This window comes from Populus euphratica, unplaced genomic scaffold (assembly GCF_000495115.2).
Source record: "Populus euphratica unplaced genomic scaffold, PopEup_1.0 scaffold206.1, whole genome shotgun sequence".
NCBI classification, from domain to species: domain Eukaryota; kingdom Viridiplantae; phylum Streptophyta; class Magnoliopsida; order Malpighiales; family Salicaceae; genus Populus; species Populus euphratica.
The window spans coordinates 135,684-147,310 of NW_011500012.1; the positions used below are offsets into that span (position 1 = coordinate 135,684).

Consider the following 11,627-nt stretch of genomic DNA (forward strand, 5'->3'; position numbering starts at 1 on the left):
ATTCAATATTAGGTTGATTGGAAATAGAAATTTATATCTTTTTTATTTTCTTTCTATGGAGATATCCTGGTCTCCTAACCCGGGTTTGGTAAATTAACTCAAGTTGATTTTGGTTATTTTTTGTTTTTTATTGTTTTTTTAAATTTAATCCTTCAACATTGTGTTAATTGTAAATTGAACTTCATATTTTTTTTATTTGCTTCTCATAGGGTTATTATAGTCTTATGATCTAAGTCGCATGTTAGGCCGGTTGACTTGGGTTCTTTTGTCCTATTTTAGATTTTTTTTTATTCAATTTTATCATTTAACATTAAGTTAATTGGTAATTAGATTTCATTATTTATTTTGATTGGCATTCTATAAGGTTATTTGATCTCATGATCTAAGTCATAGGTTTTGTTGATTGACTCAATAGTTTTATATTCTTTTTTAATTGATTTTTTTTTAATTTCATCCTTTAATATTGGATTGATTAGGAATTAAGTTTCATAATTTGTTTGAATTTGCTTTCTATATGGTTATCTAAGTCTCATAATCCAAGTTTGACAGGTTAACCCATGTCAACCTAGTTCATTTTTTTAGTTGATTTTTTTTTCAACTACATCCTTCAATATTGGGTTGAGTAAAAATTGAGTTTAATAAAAAAAAATCATTTGCTTTCTTGAGGGTTATTAATGTCTCATAATCTATGTAATGGATTTGACAAGTTAACCCAAGTTAATTCGAGTTGATTTAATATGTTGGTATTTTAATATTTTTTAAAAAGTTATTGTCTTGATTTTTTTTTGTCAAACTATATTTTTATTGATTATTTAGATTGTATTTAGACTTATCAAGTTATCAAAGCCATATCAGGTCAATCACCATGTATATTAAATTTTTTATACTAAAAAATACATTAAAAATGCCTAGACATGTTTTTATATAAAAAAAAAACATGATCTTACTCACAACATAGCATGAGTAATGATCTAGTATAGTGAACTTGTCTTGAGAATCTTACGAGTTCATATCTTGGTTTTCCTTTCTCAAGAGGTACTTCTTTGATCCCTTATGGATTTCAAACAATGAACTTGATAGGAAAAAATGAAGAAAAAAGTATTGAAGTAACTAAAAAAATCTAATAAATGAGGTAGATCATTAGTTATCTGAATAAAAGATATCAATAACCTATCAGTATTTTATTTAAGATAAGTTATTTTACCAGCTAGTCAAACACACACACATATAAATAAGGAGGTCATTCATGAAAAAACTATCATTGAAAAAAATATTAGTCTCATGACTCAAGAACACAAACAAGGAAAATAGTAGCCTTATGATTTAAAAACACAAACAAGGAAATTAAACACATAAGTAAATAAGCACATAAGCAAACAAGATTATAGTGTTATTATGTTGAGGTTGGTTTGATATTTGAGTAATCATCCTATTAGCACATAGTAAAACTCCAAACCAGATAGAACTAGGATTTAGACACACATGTAACATCATTATCAACCAAAAATCCCTTAAAGTTTTACAATAGTTATATATAATTATGCGTACATGGAATTCACACAAATAATCAATAAAATTTTTTTTAATATATTTATATTGAACACAAATATACTTTTAAATAAAATACCATAAAGTCAAAAATTTGCAATATGGATTGAGATAAATTAATTGGAAATGAGTTTGAAATGGAACAAGAATGAACATATAAGTGACCTTGAAACGAGGTAGTGAAAATAAATACAAAGCATGTGAGGAATGATTTTGAAACAAATAGATGGAATCAATTTAAGAGACAAACATGAATCAAGTTTCTATTAATTTTGAAAATAAACCTGAAATGAGTTATAAGTAATTTTAAAAACTCACATATAATAAGTAAAGGTAAAGAGACAATGAATTAAAATCAATTTGAAAAACTTATGTATAGTAGGTGAGGATAAACTCACAAGGAGTTAAAATCAATTGAAAACTCACAAGAAAAGTGAATATACAAACCAAAATGGATTAAATATTATTTTGAAATTTCACACACGAGTGAAAATAAACCCAAAAAGGATTAAAATTATTTTTTAAACAAATTCATAATGGATAAAATATAAACCTGCAACAAGCTTTAAAAAAAAATTAAAAATCAAACTAACATATAATAACATGTTTTTATTAATTTAAAAACAATGTTGAAACAATCATGAAAACATAATGGGATGAAATGTCAATACAAATATAAATTAATTGTTGCATCAAAATAAATTTCATGGATGGTAACAAATGTTGTATATTATAGAGCACATGAATGAAGGGAAACTACATGTAAAAAAGGTAAAAATAAAAGAAAGATTGGCTTCCTAGTTTTATATTAACTAAGAAACCGTAATCAGTATTTCGTAAATACTAGGTAATGGATTGATTATGTAATAAAAAAGATAACAATCATCTTATGCATCCTATCTAAGGTATGCATAATGTGCTTATATGCTAAGAGTTTCACTAAATATGTGTATGTGTGTTTGCTATTAAAGACTATCATAACCTAAAACAATGATTTTGGACCTAGATCTAACAACAAGATCCAGTGTGTTTGCTATTAAAGGTCAAAGACTATCATAACCTAAAACAATGGTTTTGGACCTAGATCTAACAACAAGATCCAATTCTTGCCTTTGAAACATGAACATTAAAATCAAGATAATGGTGCGTAATTCATAAGTATAAACAAATTCAAAATTATGTTCATTGAAATTGGTCCAAAAACCATCACTTATACTCATCGGGCTTATATAGAACCACATTTATCCAACTTAAATGTTCTTGTAGTATCAAAAAAGGATATTCCAAAAATAAAAACATGAAAATAAATTAATACACATCAACATAAATATGGAAAATTCAATTTGTTTTTTCAAAAAAAAAAACAAGATTATTTACAAATAATATTTACACTCAGAACTTAACATTAAGGGTTTATAGATATTTAGATAGTTACATTTTATAAATTTAAAAACAATGTTATCATGTAAATTACTCTATTTCTTTAAGGTAATTGATTGGATAGTTAGAATAGTAGCTCGAAAAGGTATTTCCCTCAAACCCAAAAATCCAGATTTATAAAATAAAATATTATTCTTTTACACACATATATTGTTTATTTTTTTTAATAAAAATTCATGTATTAATTGCTTCTATTACCTATTATGCAAGGTTATGCCCAATGACAATTCATATATCCTAGGTTGCTTTTACATATAAATATAATTAATACACAAAAAATTCAATAAAAACAATATTATATCTTTAAAATATTTAACATATAACAAAGATAAAATTACATATTATGCGGTCTCATTATCCATTTAAGGATAATATTTAATAATAATTTATTTATTCTAGGTTGATTTTTAGGTAATGAAAATGATTAATATGCAACTAAAATTGCAAGGAAAAGTACAATGATGTAAGGTTTTTTAAAAAAAAAACTAGCCTTAGTACTTACACTCCATGGTGAAGCCGGATTATTATTATTTGTTTTGCAAAAAAAAGATGTTTGGTACTCTGGTAAAAAAATGATATAAAAAATAAGTCATTACAAACCTATAACCCCAGTAATCAAGGCCAAGCCAAATATGCACATCCCTCCAAACAAGCAATCCAAATCATGAGACTCGAATAATTTGATAAAAAAATAAAAAAAATTATAAAAAATTTAAAAAAGCTTGTGACTCAAGTCATTGGACTCAAAGCATTTAATCTGAAAAGATCATGAAGTTCAATTCTCAATCAATTAAATATTGAAAGATAAAGGTGAAAAAAAATAATTATACAAAAAAATTAAAAATAACAATTAAAAGAATAAGGATAAAAGTTGAAAGATAAAAGTGAAAAAAAATAATTAAAAAAAAATTAAAATAACAATTAAAAGAATAAGGATAAAAATTAAAATATAAATCAATTTAATAAAAAAACAAAAACAATTAAAAAAATAGGAATCAAAATTGACATAAAAAATAAAAACAAAAATTATAATTAAAGGATGAAATTTAAAAGAATAATAACTTTTATAAAAGTGTCAAGAAAAAAAAATAGAAATCAAAACTATAAAGATCAAATTGAAAAACATAATACCATCAATTTGAATTGAATGATGAAATTAAAATCTAATAAAAAATTTACAAAAAAATCGAGAATAAAAATTAGAAATCCAAATAAAAAGTCTAATAAAAATTTTACAAAAAAATCAAGAATAAAAATTAGAAATCCAAATAAAAAGGACTATATTAGAAAATATAATATTTGCTAATTTAAGATTTAAGGATAAAATCAAAAATAAATAAAATTTCTATAAAAGAACCAAGACTAAAAAGATTGGGCTTAATTTTGGACTTATAAAACAATCGTGTAAATATTTGGTCTCATCCTCTAAGAAGACCAGTATGTGATTGCAAAACTCTTAAATGAAAGTTCAACAAGAAAAATAGATGATTTGCCAAACTTTCATAAAACTTGGTGGTTTCTCTTTAAACTATCACTATTTAATTACCATATTTATATTGTTAATTGCTTCTACTATTCTCTTTAAATTATCACTATTTAATTACCAAATTATCACTATTTAATTACCATATTTATATTGTTAATTGCTTCTACTTTTGCTTGAATGTATAGAATTGCATATTATTAGATAAAAGGTTTTTAATTTATAGTTTTACCTTGCATAGAGAAGTAGGTGTATTGTTGCCTTAACACTAGAACAACAATAAGATTGGTTTTATTATTCATATGAACAATAAATCACCTAATTTTGTTTTTATTGTATTTCTTTTGAGCTTTTTTTCCTTTTCAGTTTAACTTATCTATCACCTATTTATATGAAATTGCGCTTGAAATTATAGAGATAATACTAAATTAAAAGTTATAAGACTAGAAAGTAAAATATGAAAAAAAAATATGACTCATTATATATTCACAATAACTTTTATTTTGATTTCAAAATTTATTTTATTTATTTATTGGTTTTTATGTTAAAGAAATGAAGAAAGAAACTCATCAAAGAATGGTGATGAGAGAGAAAGGTGTTGGATATCTTTTATTTTTCAATAGGTTTCATTTTATAAGAGGAGGAGTTTGATGATGGATTTTTTAATCCTGGATTTCATTTTATAAGAGGAGTTTGATGATGGATTTTTTAATCCTTCATCTGACCTATAAAACACATTTCGTGTTGAGAGAGAAAAAAAATTATTTGGTTTTGTATTTTTAAATCATTTTTAGTTATTTTTAGGTTATTTAAGTGATTTTTTAGATTCTAATGATATTGACTATGTATTTTTTGGGCCAAAATAGATGAAAAATAAAATTTTATAGGCAAAAAAATATAGAATTGATTTTTTTACCACCAAAATGGTACATGATGTTTTTTTAAAATGTTTTTTAATTAAAAATATATTAAAATAATTATTTTTTATTTTTTTTATTTTTAACATCAACACATTAAAACTACCTTAAAAACTTTTTTTAAAAAAAATTAATTTAATATTTTCTAAATAACAAATAATTAACAAAGCATGCTAAAAACCACTCACGATCCATCAAGGGTGTCGTAGTTTTCCAGCTTAAAAGTCAGAACATTGTAAACTTGACCGCGCATTAAAATTTATCCCTTCTTTATCTTTTCATTGTTATATATATATATATATATATGGCATTTTAATAACCTCTTCAATCGTGACGGGTCATTTAGATTACAAAGTTTCTACGTCAAGGATTAAAGTAGAATAAGAAATCACAAGAACAGAAAACCAATTTGCTACCATGAGGAATGGGGAGTTGAACTATTGTTAGTGTGCGTCTTTGAGAGTCTAGCCCAGATATTAAAGAATTAGAGTGCGTCTATGAGAGCCTAGCCCACATATTAAGGAGTTCTTTGTTTTTGTAGTTGAATACGTGATTCGTGGGGTTTTTTTAAAAAACATTTTTACTTGACATTAATTTTTTAATTTTTTTTAATTACTTTGATGTATTTATATTAAAAAATAATAAAAAACATTATTTTCATATATTTCTTAATAAAAAATATTTAAAAAAAATAATTATTACTATCATGTGACGAAGGAAGCTTGATTTGAGCTCCGTGGACCAAATATAGTTGTTTCTAGAGCTTGATTCAGCAAGGTTCTGGGTCATTAAGACGTGATTCAATTTCAAATGATATATTAAATATGTATAAATATAGTAATTATTTTATTATATCACAAGCTAGTTAGTATTGGTTTATATAAAAATGATAGGTCAAAGAGTTCAAATCCCAAGTTAACTTGTGTTTCCTAACATTTTCATTTTATTGAAAAATTGTATATATTATTAAAACCAATTTATATAACGTGTTAATGTAGTGAGTTGACAAAGCATTTTACTTTTTTAAAAAAAATACAATATAAATAATTATGGATCAATAGATGATACATGAAGTAGAACATTGGAATTTCATTACTAACACATTTTTCTTCCTGTTTTTTTTTTTTATTTTAAGAAAAGCATTTTTTTATTTAAATAGAAACTCTTCAAAAAAAAAAGCCATTAATATTTAGGAATTTTACTTATAGTTTCAGGTTCAAATAGTAAAAGAAATGGAGTAAGATTTAGTGATGAGATATGACTTATATGATTATTTTTAGTTTAATTTAGTTTTTATTAAAAAAATTAATCAAATCAACTTAAAAAATTGAAATCGAATCGAAACCTATTCAAACCGATTGGCTAATTTTTTTCGATTTGGCTTAGTTTTTCCAATTTGGCTTAGTTTTTTTTATTTTTTCAGTTTAGGTTCAGTTCAGTTTTTTCAATTTTAGACTTATCAAACCAAAACCAAAGTAAATTAGCTGGTTTTTTTAAAATTTTAATCTGTTTAATTGATTTTTTTCACTGTTTGGTTTTTTTAATTATTTTTTTTAAGTTTTTTCGATGTAATTGTTTTTTAAAAAAATTTGCACATTGTTAATGACTTCTCTATTGGATAGCCTAAGACCCGTTTGGCCTTCGGTGAAAAAAAACATATCCTTTAAAAAAAAAAGATTCCGTAAAATTTATTGTAAATATTCATTACAAAGACAGTTTTGCCGAGCTTTACCAAACAAATTCTTTTCGTTCCATTTTCATGGCTCAACCAATAACAACAGCAATCCTATATGGTGGGCTTCACCTTCTTTAATAAATGAAGATATGGCTTAAGGCCCAATAAATCCAAAGCCCACGATTGTTTTATTTTTTCTTCAAATAAAATTTTCAGAAACCTCCAGTCTACCTTGGATTGCCAACCTCACAAAAACCAACCACTGCACATCTGATTGAAATTATGCGCTAAGCTCTGTAGCTCACTTTAGCTCAAACTTGATAGCTGTAACAAAGTTTACTTAATAATCATACCATATGTGAATATCATAATAAATTTGTAAGAGTTGGTTAAAGTTTTTGGGATATAATTTATATTATTTTTTAAATAAAAAAAAATTAAATTTAAAAATTATACAAATTTACATTACTTTATGTTTTATTGTTATTAAATAAATAAAAATAGTAAGATTTAAACTTAAAACTAGATCAATTCAACTTAATAACTTAAATTATAAATAAAATTTGAAGATATAATTTATATTATTTTCTAACAAAACAATCTCACACTAAATTTTTGAGTTACTTGAAGGTTAAATCTTGATAGCTTAAACTCTTTTAATCGTTATTACTGTGAGATTTAAATTTATTTGTATTATATATATCAGTTTTATCACTGTCCGTTTTCTTACAAAGTTAAACTTCAAATATTGATTTCGAATACTCTAAGGAAATAGATTAATTAATTCCATAACGATTTGACTTGGAAGTAAATGAATGAATCTCAATGGCATGGTGCTCGAATATACATGAAATTGTTTGTTTTTACTGTTGAAATCACCTTTCATGATCTTGTTAATTGTTCTTGTGTTTTTTTGAATAGATTTAATCAGTTAATATTAAAAAAAAAAACAATAAAAAAACATGAAAAATCCGCTATAACCCTTTTATTTTTTATTATTTTTTTAAATCAAGGCAAACCATGTTCTATTGTGAATTATCATAAAATATAAATGCTCATAGATAATTTCAGCGAAAAAGGGTAAAAAAAAAAACATGATTGCATGTCAGTTACAATCAACTACAAAGAACTTTCGGAATCATGCACTTGTCAATTGAAAGAACCATGAAGGTTCATCCAAGATTTGTAGACCCCACTTGATGTAGCATTTTGGCAAAGCCATGGACCGCTGATTAAAGCATAAGGTGGGATTGCGCACTAATAAGCATAAATCTATGCAAGGCACAAGGAAGATGGTGAGAAATCATCGTGAAAAACATGGTCAACAAAGGCATACCAAACAACAATGACACGCACTGCACTGAAAAGTCATGAAAGATGGGCAGATTCATTCATTACGAGTCAGTAGTCAGAAGAGAAACAACCAACTTTGGCTTTGCCTCTCTCTCTCACTCATCATGCACATACAAGATTTTGCCACAATGCTACAGATCAGAGGGAATAATTGGCTGCAGGTGCTGCCGCAGGATAACTCCAAAACTACAAAGTTTTCTGAGGATTATTGTTTTGCAGCTCCTAGCTACTATTTCTTCCTGTTCTTTTTACCGCCTCATCGTTGTTCTCTTTTTCTACCTGGGAACTTTTTACTGTTCTTTAAACATTGTCAGTGATTCCTGAGACCACCCACTTTTCATCTCTTCGTTACCAGCTTTTCTTTTCCTTTCTTTAGATTTTACCGAAAAGCAGACATATCTGATTCAGCTCCTACTCCAAGAAAGTCTATGAAGGGCATGTTGATTTTCTCATTCCTATGTTCATTGTCACCACTGCGAGAGGGATTGGCCCTGTTGGTGCCAACTGACTCAGTTGCAGAATCTTCTGAGTTTGAATCACACTGGCCAGATTGGTCCACGCCCCTAACCACCCCAATAGGCCCATTTTGATAAAACCCATCTTCACTTCCATAGAACCTGTCAAAATCCACATTCTCCATGGTCACTTCCTTATCCACTGAAGAACCTGCAAACCCAAAAAACCAGAGCAAGATATAATTAATATAAACACGACCACATTAAATAACCAGTAAGAACCCGTTAAGGAAAAAGTAATTTAAAAAATTGGATATTCTTTTACAGATGGGATGGGGGAAATAAGCACATACCCCTTCGGCCACCTTGAGGACTGAACCTGGTGAAAAGTCTAGGAGGTACTTTGGTTGAAGAGGGAGTGAGGGAGAGATCAGTGCATGTTGAGCCAGATTCATCAATGGTACTAGAGATGGTTGTTGATTCACTGCAAGCATTGTTTTGCAAAGTGACATCTAATGATCCTTTAGGGAAGATTTGAGCGGACGAAGAGGGCTTTCTCCTCCTGTAAATGCTGGAATTTTCTCTATGTTTTCTAGCCATGATCACATGCCAATGGTTCTTAACAGCATTATCAGTCCTTCCAGGAAATAGCCTTGCAATCATAGCCCATTTGTTGCCATAAAGTCTATGAGCAGCTAAGAGTCTCTCCTCTTCCTCTTCAGTAAATGCTCTCCTGTTAATTCTTGGATCTAGCTGGTTAAACCACCTTAATCTACAACTCTTACCTGAAAATCAAAACATAGAGCAAAAAAAAAAATTCACTACCAGATTTGGTATTTCAAATTGAAAAAATAAATGAAATTCCAAAACTTATTTTCCCATTTTACCAATTTGATCAAACTTATTAAAAATAGCCTATCAAGAAAAGGGAAGAAACACCGTTTTTTTTTTATCTTCAATGGTGGTGATCAATGCACAAGCTAACATCTTTGAGGACATTTTTCGCCCAAAACAAAACTTTTAGGGGTTTACCTGATCTTCCTTCAAGATTCTCAGCTATCAAGTTCCAATTTTGAGGACCATACTGGGCCACGAGCTCTTTGAGCTTAGCATCTTCAGCTGGTCTCCAATGGCCTCTAGCACAAAGCTTCGCATTCCCATTTCTACCGTGAACAGAGGTTTTAGGCTCCTCTTGGTCACCTGAATTAAAAGACAAGCTAGTTTTTTGAACACCAAAATTCCCATCACAAGGTCTCTTAGCTCCCCAGCTTTCTAACTGTTGAATGCTCCATGGTTTACTGTCCTGGTCCATTGAATGGCTCAAAATCTGAAAATCCATTTGAGGATTACTAGTTTTTATCTCTCTTGGTTGACCCATAACACCAAATGCATGAGAGAGAGAAAGTTGAGAAGCTGGAAGAGGAGGTGGAGACAAAAAGTTCATGTCTTGATAACCATTGAAAACATGCTTGTCACTCATTAGGTGTTGTAGACTCATTCTGACCAAATCTAAACCAGATAAACCCAGATAGGAAAATCAAAGTTAACAGAACTTCAAGAACCCCAGATGGATTCCTTTCTACAATGCCTAAAAAAGAGGAATAGTATGAGAAAAGGAGCTTTCTTTCTTTCCTTTTTTTTTCCCCTCTCTCGCTTGATTTTGGCTAGAGAGATTCAAAAGTGAATTGCATTTCCATGTTAGCTACTCTCCCTCTTGCCCATTTCAAAGGGTTTGCCTGTTTGCAAGAGAAAAACAACAAGTTTTGAATATTTTGAGGCAAGGAAGAATCAGAGGAAACAGAGGATGCTAATTTATAAGAAAAGGGAACAGGGAATGAAATGGGGTTTCACTGTTGAATGAGAAAGAGAAAGGCAGCAATAACCATTACCAAAGAGAAGAAATGAACCCACACGATTCTCACTCTTTCTTCCTCACTCTCCAATATATAAATGTGCTTGTAATGAGGTGAGAAGGGTCCTTATTTGAGACTGATATCTCTCTACAGTGAATATACAACACCACCAATATAGTCATATGGTGTTTATAGGGGAAAAATAATAGTCTCTATCTCTGTATTGCTGGAGCGCGGTGCGTTGCTTTGCATGCAACTCCCCACTCGTGTGGGTGGGTGGGGGTGTCCCTCAAAAACATATGCTTTTTGGTGTTGGTATTGGTGTTTGCCTTTGTTTTCTCTCTTTTCTTGGTCTTTCTTGGGGTTTGGGGAAAACCAGAATCTGTTTGTCTTTTACTGAAAGGCTTTTGCTTTTTTCAAAGGAAAACGGAAATTAAAAGGACCGAAGTCCTTTAACACCACCACCACCTGTCGTTAATGCATCCTTGCAGCTCTTTTTCCAGTTGCTACTCCATTAACATTTGTGTAGCTCCTAGACTTTCCTCCATTACTTTATTTTTTTTCAAATTTCATGGCTGTTACTTGTTATGTTGTTTGATTCTTCTCCATTTTAGATTCTTTTATCCATTCGTCTTCCAACTTGCTCTAGGTCTCTAGTTTTAATGGTTTTCTCTTTATGTCATTATCTAACACTCAAATTTTAAAGGTGGTCAAAAACATCATTTTTTGTGAATACACAAATTTAAGAGTAAATAGCCTACTTATAACACTATTGATTAAAAAAAAAAGAATTATCCTTAGCCCCAGTTCGTTTTTACTGCTAAAACGATTGTTATTAAAAGGAGGAGTTTTTTATATGTCATTGGAATGCAACTATCTCATTATAAGGTCAATGAAATGAAA

The 11,627-nt window shown here is 28.5% G+C and overlaps 1 protein-coding gene across 1 annotated transcript; it reads right to left on the reverse strand.

Moving 5' to 3' along the window:
- Window positions 1–8,295: 8,295 nt before the first annotated feature.
- LOC105141503 (uncharacterized) lies at window positions 8,296–11,183 on the reverse strand. The gene is made up of 3 exons (XM_011048737.1): window positions 9,904–11,183; window positions 9,225–9,656; window positions 8,296–9,082 (listed from the first exon to the last, which is right to left on the reverse strand). Exons 1-3 carry the CDS (start codon window positions 10,367–10,369, stop codon window positions 8,796–8,798), a joined length of 1,185 nt encoding a protein of 394 aa, XP_011047039.1. The 5' UTR covers window positions 10,370–11,183; the 3' UTR covers window positions 8,296–8,795.
- Between the last annotated feature and the right edge of the window lie 444 nt (window positions 11,184–11,627).

Excerpts from the sequence above, each read along its gene's own strand:
- LOC105141503 (XM_011048737.1), bottom strand. The coding sequence starts at position 10,369 with ATGAGTCTACAACACCTAATGAGTGACAAGCATGTTTTCAATGGTTAT. Across the intron at positions 9,657-9,903 it reads GAATCTTGAAGGAAGATCAG|GTAAGAGTTGTAGATTAAGG; the intron begins GTAAACCCCTAA and ends TTTGATTTTCAG. Across the intron at positions 9,083-9,224 it reads TCCTCAAGGTGGCCGAAGGG|GTTCTTCAGTGGATAAGGAA; the intron begins GTATGTGCTTAT and ends TTGGGTTTGCAG.